The sequence below is a fragment of the Glossina fuscipes genome, unplaced genomic scaffold (genome assembly GCF_014805625.2).
Source record: "Glossina fuscipes isolate IAEA_lab_2018 unplaced genomic scaffold, Yale_Gfus_2 2, whole genome shotgun sequence".
Taxonomy (NCBI): Eukaryota; Metazoa; Arthropoda; class Insecta; order Diptera; family Glossinidae; genus Glossina; species Glossina fuscipes.
Window position 1 is genome coordinate 18,933,962 of NW_023998416.1, and position 15,776 is coordinate 18,949,737.

The window sequence follows — 15,776 nt, forward strand, 5'->3', positions numbered from 1 at the left end:
AGTTTGGGTAACGCTAAGCTTTTGTTTCAAAACTCACGAGAGAGATAGCATTCGCTCCTTATTTTGCTGGCTAATCCTTCAGATCGAACAAATGCCGCTTGCGCAACTTTATAAGCTTATCCGTGTTCCTCAGGACCTGTAAGTGCGAGTGGCAACAACGAAAGAACAAGCAAATTTTTTATCATAGATAGAAAACTGACGAGTTGGTGGCAAACGTCGGATAAAAAGATTCCAAAGGTATAGAAAATTAATAAGGTTTCTGTGAAATCCGGCATAAGCTCGTGTGCAATTGATGAATTACTTTGTAGTACTTATTGCCCTTAGTTCATAGCAAGATTAGAAAGCGTAAGGGCACAAGAGACTTTCTGGCCATATCAGCTTTATCTTTTTTATAAAGTCACTGGGAGACATTTTAAACCAATTACTGCGAGGTAAGGTCCTGCAGCACTTCTCTTTTTCTTCACTTACATCTTCATATACGTTCGTCATCAAATACTGCTTGTTATGCTTTGTTGTCATATAAAGGCTTTTTCTTTTATAAAGAAGCATAAACCTAAACTTATGGGGTTGATTTTCTTCTCAAAGTCATAAAATGGCCCAAAATAAGACCTTGTTGCCAAACATGAGAATGCAGAATACACCAATGTTGCCCAATACAGTAGCACATAGCAAATTTATATATCAAATCATTTTTCTGGCTCTGTCTTCATCTTAACATAGTAAAAGCTAGACCTTGGAGCCCTATGAAGACTTTAGTTTTGCTACATATTTGTCAGTTTTTAAGTCGATCTTATTATGGGAATTTTCCGAATTATCGCACAGGAAGGGAACAATTGCTTTGAATGCTAATTAAAAGTCGATCAACTACTCTGCAATAGAGTTCGTAGACAAACCTACACCTTAATGCTGGTTAAGAAATATCGCGGGTACGGTTCCAGTTTGTAAACAAGCAGTAAGCGACTGGGACTTCCAAAATTTGCATGTTCCTTGTTCAGATGGTAGCAAAAAAGTAGGCGGAGGAGGATGTGTTAAGTGTTTTATTGTAAGGAAAAAAGATGTACTCTTTTGCCTTATGACCGTTTACTCCCCCTATGTCATCCTATACGTGTAACTCGGTGACGGTCAGAGCGATGTAAGAGAAGACAAGGGGATCAGGAATAGCCGCAGCTGAAAGTTTGCGCGTCAAATCAGTCGGTGTCGTCATGTAAAGCAGACATTTTCATGCTACTACATCCTATCATATTTCAATAGGCCTTTTTACCCACATGTTGCTTATCAAACCCTACGTCCCTAATGTCTATGTTTTCCATGATAAGACCTACAAAGAGATTATACCAACAAGATTTTGTAACAGTTTTGTTAATTTCAGCAGCAGCAGCTGCTTGCGTTACAAACGTTACTATGTACTTATTGTGCTCATATGAATAATACGTATATATATGTAGGTCAATTAATTGAAGGGAATTATTAATTATATTATATTAATAATTATATTTAAAAAACAATCTTCAATTTTTTTTTTTTTATTATTATTTTCTTTAACACTTCATTCATACAATCGCTGTTCGCTTCATGATTTGTACGTGTGTGACACTTAAAAATAGAAAATTAATAATTTTACCTTTCTGAAAAAGAAAATCTCTGCACCGCTTTTTCTGCTCTTGTTCTGGTCACCGTTTTTCTCATCTTTTTTTCTTTTTTTTCGTCTCTGCAGCTTTTCATTTATGCAGTCCCTACAAATTTTTCAATTTAAAATTTCTTTAACTCCTAGTAATCTTCCTTAAATACTTATAAAACAGTCGTGACAGTCTAAAGTAGAACGATACAAATGCCTCTGCATGGACACGCGGAACTAGGTTGGGTTAAAATAGGTTGTCTTGTTTTCAGTGTAAATTATATTATATAGTTTGTGCTTTAATTTTAAATAAATTTTTTTTTTTTGGTTTTGAAAATGGGAAATCCGTACATAATCTTTCTGGCTCAGGTTTAGAAAAATATTTCGCTACTAAGTATTTGTAAATTTTTCATTCGCGCATTTATGTAATATTTGTGATTATTTTCACATGCTTTATTCTAGAAAGGACTCTAACTATATTTTATTACACTTGTGCATATATAATACCAAAATCAAAAAAAAAAAAAATAAATAAATAAAAATATTATTTTTATCTAAATTAATGATTTGGTATTTATGCATGTATTTGCTTAAATCGTTTTAAACGTAATCCTTTAAATAAATTGTTGTTTGAAAAAAGCATAAATGAACAAAACTAAAATTTCGGATTTTATTCTTATATTCAGAGCTGCACACAAGCGATCCATCATCAGACAAAAGCCTCGCCGTGCACAACCATGCACATCGCTTATAATGGCAAGGCTATCGGTACACATGTTTACATACAATGCAACAAATTGCAGCAATACAAATCCATATAATAGCCTATTGGTCGACATAAAACATGAGCACTTCAACGTGACTGTGGTTTGAAGTGAAAAATTTATTGGCCTATTTTTTTTTTCTTTTTTTCTTTTTTTTTTTAGCCAATAGACAGGAAAAGTGCTAAAGAGAAAGAGTTTGCTGAGGTGACATGTGTGGAAAGAGGGCGAGCGAGAGAGAGAGAGAGAGAGAGAGAGAAGAGGATTGAGGTTTTTAAAGTTCCTATATTGTTGTATCGAAAAAGCGTTTTGTTGTTTAAAAAACTATTGTTTTTACATTTATAGCGGATAATAATCGCTGTAGAAAGTAATTTCGCACTGAAGGCCATATAAAGGATATATATTCTTGAATTGCCCTCTAATCATTTGCCTCTGGTCGTTAAAACCACAATTCTATCAAAATTGTCCTCGAACTTTTCTTTCATGCCTGTGAAGTTGGGATTGCAAAAATAGTTAAATCGCTCATAGTTGGCAGGGAAATAATGTTTTGAACACTAAATAACTATTTCTAATCTTTTTTGGTCTAACAGTAAAAAATGATATTAATTATGATGCTATTCTGATGCTAAAATTTTATTATTATTGTTATTATTATTATTATTATTATGTTATTCTATGAAGTAAGCGGGTGCGCATGCAATGCTATTGGAGATATTTTGTTATAGTAACAGCTTATATATGGCGGCACGTTTGTGCGTGATCACTACTGACCGTTATGTTATGTGTTACTGATGCAGTTAACGTTACATAATGGCATGGGCGTGCATATACAGCATGCCACATTCGCAATGGCTTCACTTGTTTTATTTGCTGCTTTCGAAATGAATTTTGTTAAAAAGCAAGAATAACGCACAAGTGAGTTAAGTACCAATACATAGACGGATATACTTTCCTTTCTGTTGTCGATGATTCACATCAAATGCATTTCCAACCTAATGCAAATTGATAAAATTTCTGAAGACGTACAAGGAAAGGCGGAAGTTACAGTTCATGCAATTGAGTTTAATGATTGATTTTTATTTTGGTTTAAAAATTTGCACACAAAAGACCGTTTCCCATTGCAATGACCAAAATAAGCAAAATATAACATGAATACCTAACTGATTTTTTGCTTTGCCTTTTGGAAATAACTTTCACACTTTTATAGTGCATACAGTGAAAGGCATGTGTGAACATGCACGAGTGATTGTTGTCGCCTTAAATATGCTTTTTACACCCCAACTAACTGGATTCATGACTTTGAAGCCAGTATACATATGGAGGATAAGAAGAATGGAAAAGTACCTGTATATAAGTACAGCACCATACATATGTACTCAAGTGTACAGCCATGCACGCATAAATAGCATACATTTTATTATAAGAAAAATATAATTAGTTTTATTAAGAAAATCGTAAAATAGTTGCAATAATTAGAACAAAAACCAATTATGCAGTAAAAGTCGTTAAGGACGGTGTGGAATAACGACTAATTTTGTCCCTTTTATTATTGAAGCGAATATACTTTAACGAAGGAATGAATGCATCATTTAATATAATAATTCAGTGAACAAAGCAATCTCGTTCTACATGACTTCGCTATTACTAAAGAACTTGGTTCTTACATAAAAAATCAAATGCCAATTGATTCTATATTAAACAGGGTGACCAGGATCATTCAGTGCATAAACATATATAAGCTATATGGTGTAGAATATAGAACTTATATTAGAATATATCCGCTTGAGTGGCCGAGTAGGCAAGAGTCTCGACCAGCAATTCAATGGCCGTGGGCTCAAATTTTAAGTGCGGTAGGGAGTTTTTAATAAAGCCGAAAGCCTTAGATGCTAATGCTCTACGACTTTTAGTCTTAGAATTTAATCTCTGGCTAAATTTATAATAATAATAATAATAATAAAAATAATATATTAGAATATTAAAAGTCTGTATTAATTGGCGTTAGGGATAAGGTCCTGATTGTAAAACGCGGAAATAAAAAATGGCAAAATTAAAATTTCACACTGTCTTTTTCTTTTTACAGTTTATGAGAAAAGATTCAGAAGAGTTTCGCAGACAGTGTTACATAAGTGAGCATCAAATGTTTCTGAGTTCGAAAATAGCCTAAAATAGTTCATTCAAAAAAAAAAAAAAAAAAATGTCAAATATCGGTTGAAATCTTTTTTCAGAGTGAAATTTTTTTAACAGCGACTTAGCTTAAATTCGCACTTTTTACGTGTCCCTGGCTGTATTTGTATAATATAACCATGTACACGTTTATACAAATTTAAGAAGAGGTGATAAATTGTAAATTGTCTTCGTAGACGGGAAAATACTATGAAATGCAATTCTTTTCTTTTTCTTTCATTCCCCTGCAACTCTCCGCCCATGAAAGCGTTTTGCAAGTATTATGTGCACAAACACCCATATATTGCTTTGACAATTTACGATAGTAATAAATAGGAGTGGAGAACTTGTGTTTATTTGCTGTTAAAAAGTTTCTGCAACATGTGACAGAGAGTGTGCATGCATATCTAATATCTCATATGTCTTTCTAGAATTGGTGATAAAGATGCTGAAATTAATATATATTCCTCTACGCGTTCGTAAGCGATGCAGCAAAAGCAAACGTATCTCAATTGCATCTCTTTTCATGAAACTTTGAAAATTAAAATACTTCGACGAAACATTTCATTTTATGCACAACGATATCTGAGATATTGCACGCTTCCCCGCCTAAAATCGAAATGTTATTTGTATACTCGAGCTAAAACTAATGCCAATTAACTTGATCTTAGATATGAAACCTATACAAATGCTTATTAAGTGTAAGCAAATAAATGACTCTGTCAGGAGATTTTAACTTTATCGCAATTTCTATTCCATTTAACATTAAGACTTAACAAAAAAAAGTCAAATAAAAAACATAAGTAAAAAAAAATCTTGGGCCCGTTTTCAAAGTTGTACTGCAGGGTGTATCGAATAGAACTTTGACTTCTTCTTGTGAGAGTACTGCCTCTAAGTTACATACCAATATCGTCTTTAAGCTATCATTTTAAAGATTAGACAAGACAGTTTCTTAGAGCTTTGAATACATGATTAATTCAATGGATACCCCCGCTAAACTCTTGCCAGCGATGAGCAGTGGATGCCCCACGGTATCCAAAATCCCAATAACCGGAATCCAAATTACGTGAGGCAATAATATCGAAGATAAAGCTAAAACTCCCTGGAGGCTTTAATTTTTTCAATATTTGTGGACAATCACTCAGGTGATCTCTCCTATACACCTAGCACGGCGATGGTCAAAAAGAGGTGAGAAAAACGGAAGGTGGTGACCTTTTAGAGTCGCATTCTAGAGGGTTTGTGCGCAATCGATAAGTGTTGTTTCTTTACTGATTGACCCCTCACTATCGAATATGCTCTACCGCATTAAGATCTTGGAATGGCGACCATTGAGTTTATTATCGTAATTTTTATATTCTCCGCTACCCGTGCGGAAAATTTGGGAGGGGCAGGACGCGATGTATTACAATTTTTTTCAGCCAAATGAAATCATCACGAAGGTGTGCTATCAATAAGAATCATCGTTAAACACTGTCGATACACTAAAAGTGATAATATCGTGAACGGGAAAGATTCCTGCTCGATATCATAAAACTCGGTCGGGAAATATTTGCAGTTCGAAGCGGCGACGTCTTACCTTTCCAGCTGCTATCAACGGACATTACTCTTTCCGATTAACAAGGGTTTCAGTAGATGACATATTGTCTACTCAAAGGGTACTTTCGTTCTTGTCACGACAGCCAAATGTGGGCTTTCGGGGACTGCCCCGAAAGACGAGATAATGTTACGCGATGGACTTGCCTGAGGGATGAAAAAAAGTAGTTGCCATCGATGGGCAGTACTTTGAGTTGTGCTGACGTTTATTTATTTCGTTCTGAAAGAAATGCATTTTTGGCGGAAAGAACTAATTTATGGCGCTAATAAATTAAAAAATTGCAACTTTAAGAAAGAATTCTTTTTAAAAAGTTTTAAAAAAAAAAAACAAAATTTTTTTTTTTTGCATTTGGTTGAAAGAAAAGTAATCAACACATTTCGTTTGTTTTGTTTTTCCATATTTAGTGTAACATGCAATTAATATAATTAAGATGCTTACCTGTGCCGAGACTCTACCCTTCTTCAGTCGCGTTAAGTCCGTATGACTCCAATGGCTTCTGGCCCAGGGCATTACGTTGCGTAGATCTTCATTGAAACTTTTGTTGAAAAGAATAATTAGTTAATAAAAAATTTTTAATAAAAAAAGAAAATTATTTTACGCTTTCTCCCCTCTAACGTTCCCTTTTATCGACATTAGAGGGAAAGTGAAAACGAAATAACACATAAGCGGACGCACATACACACACGCAGATTACATTTATTAATAATAATCGATTAGCGAACACTTACTTAAAGTCGTTGAGTTTATTGTGCAGGAACTTTCGTATATTCCAGGGTAAATCGTTATGCCCATCAATTAAAGGCACTTGATCCAATAATTGCAAAGCAACACGTAAGCGTTCCTCAAATGGAGCACCTATATCATACGTGTGCAAAAGCGGGCGAAAGAATAAAATAGAAAAGTGGAAAATTGTTTGTTTGGTGTTTTAGGATTTCTCTCTGTTTATAAAATGGTATAGAAAAAAAAAAAAAAAAAAAAGAAGAAAATGAACTCTTATGGTACATCCGCATACACACACGAGTAACTTTTCAAAATCCCATGCACTTTTACCTGGGACTACCAGCATTTTGCTAAATACAAACTTAAATGGTGTCTATGTGCGAGTGTATGATGATTAAATCCTTGCTTATCTATGCACTTCACGTAACGATATATTTTGCTGGCATACATCAGCTTAGCTACTCTGGAGCGTAGACGTTTGTATTGCGATGGTGAGGGTATAGGCTATAAATTGTAATTGTAATGAATGTACTCACTTGCAGCCACACGTAACGCCAATGGTACAGCAACACTAGCAGCGCCAATTATTAAAAGTATTGAACTGACTGCTAACCAATGCTTAGCAACATCAAATCCTGTATGTAAACGAAATTGTGAAAGAAAGGGAATGAGAAGAGAAAAGCAACAAAATGACACCACCAACACAATCGGCAGAATGTTTGATGAACAAAAATACTTTATAAATGATTTCGAGAGCTATTTAAATGGGAATGCATTCTATGTAGCTGGATTTATGTATGTAGTTATGTATATAAGCATTTATGTACATATGTATATATACATTTATATATATGTATAAATGTGCATATCAATGAAGTAAATTGCATTGGCAGTTGGCAATAACCACAACAAGATAGCGTTACTGACGACAATGACAACAATGATGGCTGGTGGATAATGATGATGGCAGCAACAATTACGTAGTAAATAAAACTCAGACATAAACTGAATCGAAAGCTTGAGTTGAGAGAGAAAGAGCATTGTGCGGATAATAACTTAACACTTGGGTTTAGTTAATCGTTTTCAAGTGTTGTGAAAAGAGACGCTTCTGTGGAGATAACTCTAATTGTGCCAGCATATTTGCCTGTTTGTGTGTGTCTTTGTGATACGATATATAGGTCTCCCATTGGTTATTTTCTGTTTTTTTTTTTGGTCTTTCTATCTTTCGCTTTGCGTTTAAGTTGCGCAAGTAATGACAATAACTGATAACAATCACGAGTGCAACGAGCAAAAATTCTTTTCAGTTAGACGGAATAGAATTTCTTTCTCTGATTTAAGTAATAAACCATGCCTTTATTCCATTATGCAATTTCATGGATATGAATACGATGAATGAATGAATTTTTGCTTTGCTGTACGAAAATTTCATGCTTTTTGATTACGATTAATATTTTCGCTCTCTATATGGTAGAAGAACATATATTTCATCTGTAATCAAAACGCAATGAAGAGTGAAAATCAATGTAACAATAATGCAAAATTCTTCCTAACGCTTGGTTAAAGTTTTGTATGCTTAGCAGTTTGCGTTGGTTGTTCTCTACGATAAAGTTTTTGTTTTAATTGCGGCGAATATTTAATTGAGATTCCTCTTCAAGCTGGGTTTCGTTTGTTTGTTGCTTGTTTGTTTATTGGCTGCTCGGTTATCTGGTATTTAATTTTAATCGAGCAGACATTAATTAGTTACCCGAGTGTTTATTTAGCAACCGAAAATGTAAACAGCGTGTAGCGATGATATTAAGGCAAACCATGACACTCTTAATACTCTTAACACTCTTAATACTGATACGGTTTATGTATGGTAACAAAGAAGGAAAGAAAGAGAAGACTGTCTGACTTGGATGATTGGATGATATGTGACCATAAAAGTATTCATTTAACTTTATGTTGTCGTGTCTTGTAGGAATATACAAAGGTAAAGGGTAGGAATCATAGCTAAGTCCAAAATTCATTATACGCACAAGGTTCGTGCCTCAATGAAATACCGATTGGAATAAATTCCGACTGCTAAAGGAGAGCTGAAAAGAGCTTTATTAGGAACATAGCAAATTAGTTAGTTCGCTTGGGTAAAATATCGATGCTAGGAACACGTAAACTTTCTAATAAGAGCATCTTACGAATCTCGTGATTTCACATCAAGTTGGGAAATTAGCTGCTATATACATATCGATCCCTTTAACAAATATTTCAGGAACACCAAATTCCTATTTAAATTTTATTACTATAGAGATACTTTTTATAGAAGCTGCTTGATATATACGCGTACTCGAAAATCCTCCCACTGACACAATGCATACTAATGGCCTTTTTGAGTTGGCAGTATTATCAAATGCCATTAAATTAGTATAAACAATATAAAGGAACAGGCATGTGAATGCATATACACATACATCCACGTATACACACACACACACACACACACACATACCCATACTAATAAGAGTGTAGAATATATTTCTGCCTAAACAGCGGTACTATTCATGTTTGCATGCATATCTAAGACTTAATGTTTAAATGGTTGTGTGCTATTATTGCTTTTGTCGAAGACATTAAAAGCTGCATTTAAATGAAATCCAACAAAACAAATTTCTATTGATATAGCTAAATGCATTTTGATTATATGAAGACCTATACAAAGTAAGTTGTGCATACGCTGCTGCTTGTGCTTATGTATGCGTGTCTGTGTGTATGTATGTTTTTTGCTAGTGCATACATTTTTGTTAGTTCAATGGCGCTTTCAAACTTCATCCAAGCCAAACCAAGCTAAACTAACGAGTTTGCATAACATTTACTGAGATATTTATGGAGCCAAAAAGTAAAACAACGCAACGCACACGGGTTTTTAGTGTTCACTGTTGCAACACCAATAAAATTTTACATTAAATATTTTGAATATAAGCGGATATAAAAAATCAACTCCACTAGTAGCAACAGCAGCAGCATTATCATCATCATCATCATCATCATCAATAACAACAACAATAGCAGAATCACAAACACAACGACTGATAGAAAGAATGATGCTGCGATGGTGTTCGAATAACGCTTTCCTCCTAACAGTTCAAACTCACAAGTGACATGTAAGTTAGTTGATTTGCATAACACTAAACTCTTTCGTACCTCTTTTTTTTCGGTTTTTTTTTTTTTTGGCACAACATTTTTAGCAACCGAGCAGTAGTTGCTGTTTTTGTTAGTGGCAACAGAGGCATAGACGTAATGCACAGACAATATAATGCACACAACAGCAGTCGGTTTGTTTGCAGTGTTGCGGTAGAATAGCGTGTACGTATGTATGGGTGTGTGTTTATGTCTCTATGTGTACTTATTTCAATGTTTGGCGGGCGTTGTGTGGGTGTTTATTGCAATCGCAATATGTTACAAGTATATGTTATTATACTCTTTCGTGTAAGCTTTTGATATACTTAACGGCAAGGCATAGTTGCAACTAATTGCATTAAAGCACTCGTAACTTCATTATTACGTATTGTCAGAGTCGTTAATGAAATTTTAGCTGTTGCAATAGCCGTAGCGAAAATCAGCGGTTGCCAACTTAATATAATACATGTGGTGGTGGCGGCGTCGAGCGACCGACCCATCAGATCAGATGTTATACCGACCGGCATAACACCGTAATGATAATAATGGCATTAATAGCAATACAACAACAAATTAAACGAAATCACCAAAGATTACCACTTAAACCGACAAAGGCTCATTACTTTTAAACGTATACTAGCCATAGCGAAGAGCGCATTAAATGGTAGCAATGACGATAGTGATTATAATGATGATGACGATGATGATGATGATGATGACGCCCAGATGGGCATGCGGTTGTTAACACATATGTCAACATCTGCATATTTCTATGGACGAAAAGCGGAGAAGATTACTTTTCAAAAGATATTCATTATCCAGACTAATGAGCAACAGGGCCTGGCCAACAGACAACAGCGCTCTATTTAAATAAATGTTTTTAGCTTTTGTTCGTTACTGTTTATCACTTTTTCGATCGCAAATGGGTTTAAAGTCTTTCTTTCACTCACAATTGAAAACTTTATTTCTTTCCACATTTATTAAATTAATTAAATATTATTTTCTGTACAAAAATACTTACGAAACGAATTCGTTCCCGAACTGGACGAACCACGACTAGGACTCGGTCGATGTTTCCATGGCATTATGCTGCTTAAACTAGAATGATGATGAGGCGAATTTTGACGACGATGTTTTTCGTTATGATGTACGTGCAGTGATGTTGGCGAGCCCGGAGATCTTAAATAGATATTCTCCTGTTTATCGCAATGAAATTCTTTATGATAGCGTTGTTGCATTTTTGATGATGATATCTGACCATGTAAGAGTTTGTCTTTAAGGCCGCTATTGGATCTCCCGAATGATAAATGATGTTTATGATGCGTTGCAGCATGATGACCATCGTAACAGTTATCAAAATCCAATAAATTTGTAAAGCTACGACTATTCGAAGGACGCACTATCTTTTCATCCCTACCTGTTGTTGCTGTTCTTTTTGTTGAGGTATGAAAAATGTGATGGTCTTGTTGTTGTTGTTGTTGTTGTTGTTGCTGTTGATGTTGCTGAGCATGATGATGATGCTGATTGTCATAGTTGATGTGCAGTTTTGAGCATGACTTTTGCTGTAATGTGGAGTCATGCGAGAAATTCGACCATGATTGTGAGAAACAGCGACACGGTTCTTTATCATTACCTATGGAAGAGGGGGGAAGAAGTGGCAATTGCTGCGACTGGTCGTGCTGACCCAGCATCTGCTGATTGTAAATGGCCAGTTGACGCGCATAATCACTACTCGGACCGATTGTATTGTATTTGCTAAGACTTAAACTACTGCTGTGTTTGTTTTTATGCATTGATTGTAAGTCGCGTTGTGATGTGCGTTGCTGTAAGTCTACAAAACCCAATGGTGGTCCTGTACCCACCGTACCAGTAGGTGTCTTGTGTAAAAAACATAAAGCGGGATCGACTTTCTGGCTCTTTGGTATAACTATATCGTCATCAACAAAGCGATAGGGTGGGGGACAGTTACCAAACGCGGTGGCAGTTGTTACGTGACATACATCTGGCTTGCCTTGAGCTGTGATGGTGGCCAATGTAGCCACTTGTGGTTTATAGCTACCGTTTGTCGTTGTACTGGCGGTGGACGCAATATCCGAACCAACTGCCGCATTGGCGCACTTGAGTATCGAAGTGGTACAGTCGTCAATCACCGCACGCATATCGTGGACACTTTTACTGCAGTCGTTAAGTAAATCACCGCTACATAAAGTTACTATCGAACCATTGCTATTATTATTGCCAGTGTGTTGGCTGTTGTTACTCTTGTTCACCTTAATGCCATTATAAGGGGCGTTTGAAGATCTTTGGGTGGTAGTGATGGTGGTATTGTTAGAGCTGCTGGTTGACATGTGCTGTTGGAAGTGCTGTTGCAATAAACGTAAACTGCGTATGCTGCCGTTACGCTTTAAGGCTGGTGGCGGGGGTACGGGTGGTATGGTTTCAACGTCCGACAAATACGAAACATCATTCTGCACAAAAAAAGAGAACACAAGCATATAAAAAAATGAGTAAACGAAAAGAATAGCAGTGAGTTTTACTGACTAAACGGAATATATTTATTTTTTATATAACTGCTTGTGAGAAGGTGTTTCAAAAGTGCAGAAAAAAAAAAAAAAAAAAATAATCTATGCATTTGTTTTTGTTGCTCAAATCAATCAATCGAATCAATCATTTCTTTAAATGCTGCCGCTGCGCAAGCATTAATCATCGAACCGTTTTCGATATGTAGACGAAAAAAGAGGAGAAATAAAGATGAAAATAAATAAAGAAAATTGAAAATTTGCTGTAAACAAAGCTGAACCAATTTTGCAAACTTTCTCCTTAGCCTTTTATGCGCAAATTTATTTTTATCGTCAATTTTGAGATGAGTTAAGGTTCGGCAAAAAATAAAATAAAGGCAAAGCAATGCTACCTGTTTAGCTAACCTGTAAGCGATACCGCAGAATCACATAAAACCAATAAGAAATCTTTCTTTCTTTATTTCGGATTATTTGATTCAAGTTTTCAAAGATTCGAGTATGAAGTAAGATATTTTACCTCAATGCACTTAATTAATTGTTATGCATTCTTCTTACATTTCAAGCATTCCTTTAATATCATGTTTTCTTTGCAAGCACTTCCATAATGCATTAACCCCCACTGAACTTATGCCATTAATGAAATATTTTAATATTCATAATTATGCAGACTTTTGATGCCAGGAAAAGTACTTGCGAATCCATCATACATAATATGTAATGCACATGCATGCGTTGTCAATGTCCCCGGGCGTGTATGTATGCAGATTAATGTGTTTAATTAAAGGAATGTATTTAGCACAGTGTTGCATTTCTCTTCGACTTTCCTTCTTGATATAGGAGAGAAGTATGCTAAGTTTCACATGACAAGTGTTTTAGGTGAAGGCGAATAAGAGACATAGGCGGGTAAGAGCACGGTAATTAAATACCCTAAACCACCCCACATCTACCACAATATTTGAAACCAACCTTCGTAAAAAATACGAAAGGTTGACAACAAACTTGCACTTCTTGAGAACTCTTGTATGGAAAATGTGCTCAAAAATAGATCCAAATCAAATTTGACGCAGCAGGTTTGCATGTTGATTTACAATCTTGCTCAAAATTTCATCGGAAAACAACAAAATTTAGATCTTGTTACCGTGTAAAACTTTACCTCCTATATAACAGATAGCCTTCTCCCAGAATTTTATGTATTATGTGCAACAAGTGACGTGGATGTGCAAATATTGTACTTAGTTTGTTTGATTTTGAAAATGAATCCTTTCTATGTTAAAGGAATAGTGATACGTTAACTGAAGCTGTGATACGATAACAATACCAGATATGAAGGATAATTAACAGGTTATCATAACATGCTATAAATAGAAAGATTGCCCTATATATAGTACTGTCCACTCTATTGCTAAGATCTAACGCACAAGGAAACGTACGAGTTGATAACGTTGCCTACCTGAAGAGCAAGTGATTTAACCTATGGCTTCTCAAGTCGATGCCTAAGTTTGGACAAATGATATTGAGTGGCAGACTGAAAAAGGCAAGTAAACTGCAATAAATTCGATGGCAGCGAAAAAAAAATGATAGAGTCCATTATTTTGTCTTTCCCCATCAAGCCATAAATGTAGTACGTGTGTACGTGTAACACAGAGGAAGATAGAAAAAAGTGAGAAAAGAGTGAAGTGATAGGAGGCGGCAGTAGTCTAACGGATGGCTGCCGAATAGGTAGGTGGTTTGACTTTAGCGGCCGAGCGCACACTGTAGCTGCGATCAAGTATGCTCTACCGCCCCGAGGGTGGCGCCCACTTACATTTCTTTGGTAGTCGCAATTCCATTCACTCGGCTACTCAAACTTGCCAAAGAGTTCAGTTCGTCTTGTAATAAAGTTTGTCGAACTAGCTATAAGCTGCTGGTTAATAGTGACAGGCCTCATACGACACTCGTATAATTTTCAAGTACCCAATAAAACCATGGTGCAGCAGATCAGGATAGTTTTAACATTTACACTACGGCTGGACATCACTGATATCTGATTAACATCTCTATAGGATGAAACGAGTCGCTCTTACCCAACGAAACCAACTACGACCGACACGTCTTTTCGTCGAAGACTTATTCCATATCAGGGCAACGCTTTGATGCTTCTAACATTGACGAAGAGACACTTGTTGTCGTGCCTTCACGGAATTTACATTCTGGTAAAAATATGGGAAGAATTTGTAGTTAACACTGAACAATCTTTTGAATAAGGAATGTATAGCTAACGCTGAACCATATATTGAATGAGGTATTTTTTAACATTCATTTGAAAATAATCGCTTTTCTAAAACAGTCTGATAGGGCTAATTTTACGCGTATCAATGGCATTTAGATGGAAAGTGTTTAAGTTATTTGTACCTTATTTAGTATATGGCGATGAAAAATAAGAGAAACGGAAATTTTTAATAGCGTGCTGTATAAAGGGCACCTCTAGATCCTTTAAACCCGAAATGGATCTTTCTCACATACTCACTTCACTTCGTGTACTAATACCTAAAGTATGTTGTGTGATAGCGACACCATTACTATGAAGCGCGAAAATAAAGCGAAAACATCATCATTTGCATTATTTGTGTTGCGTGTTTTTTTGTTCTCCAATATTTCGCGTAATTAATATTAATATTAAAAACGTTGTTGCCCATCGACAAAGGGAACCATTCGGTAAGGAGAGCGTGACAGAGAGAGGGAGAGAGGGAGATAGAGAGAAGCAACAACAAAAATATTGCACAAATTATTAAATATGTTGATTGTTATTTTTATTATTGTTATTATTATCCTCACACACATACATACATGTATAAGGTATATGTATATTTAAAGCTCACTTAAAAGAATTATATTTTTGTAGTACCTACTTGCGTTAGACCTCGTTTTTCCAACAATTAAATACATTTACTTTTCATAAAACCAATACATAAGCACAGCGCTGGAACATATTTAAAGACAACAGAAACTCATTATATGCTGGAGGCAAATACTGCATGTGAATGCAAATGTTCAGACAAACATAAACAAGTGCGCGCACACGCACAGACACACACTTATAGCTTCCGTTAATTAAATTTTATAATAAGCGAAGGGAAAATGCTTGAAAATGGAAAAGGGAAGGGAAGGGCGAAAGACACGGCATCATAATAGCAGGATGAAGCATTATGGACATCGTAAAAATTGTGTAGAGAGAGAGAGTGAGTGAATGAATGAGTGAATGAGAGAGAGGG

The 15,776-nt window shown here is 35.5% G+C and overlaps 1 protein-coding gene across 7 annotated transcripts in view; it reads right to left on the reverse strand.

The window, feature by feature from the left end:
• LOC119633906 overlaps positions 1-15,776 on the reverse strand; it is a 271,992-nt gene that overhangs the window by 88,730 nt on the left and 167,486 nt on the right. For 6 of the 7 annotated variants that reach the window (XM_038027725.1, XM_038027721.1, XM_038027722.1 and 3 more), the window contains 4 exons: positions 11,028-12,474; positions 7,390-7,488; positions 6,862-6,988; positions 6,572-6,668 (listed from right to left, as the gene is read on the reverse strand). In XM_038027725.1, coding sequence (XP_037883653.1) covers positions 6,572-6,668; positions 6,862-6,988; positions 7,390-7,488; positions 11,028-12,474 — 1,770 coding nt within the window. The remainder of the gene's footprint in view (positions 1-6,571; positions 6,669-6,861; positions 6,989-7,389; positions 7,489-11,027; positions 12,475-15,776) is intronic. The other variant, XM_038027727.1, reaches the window with a different exon arrangement.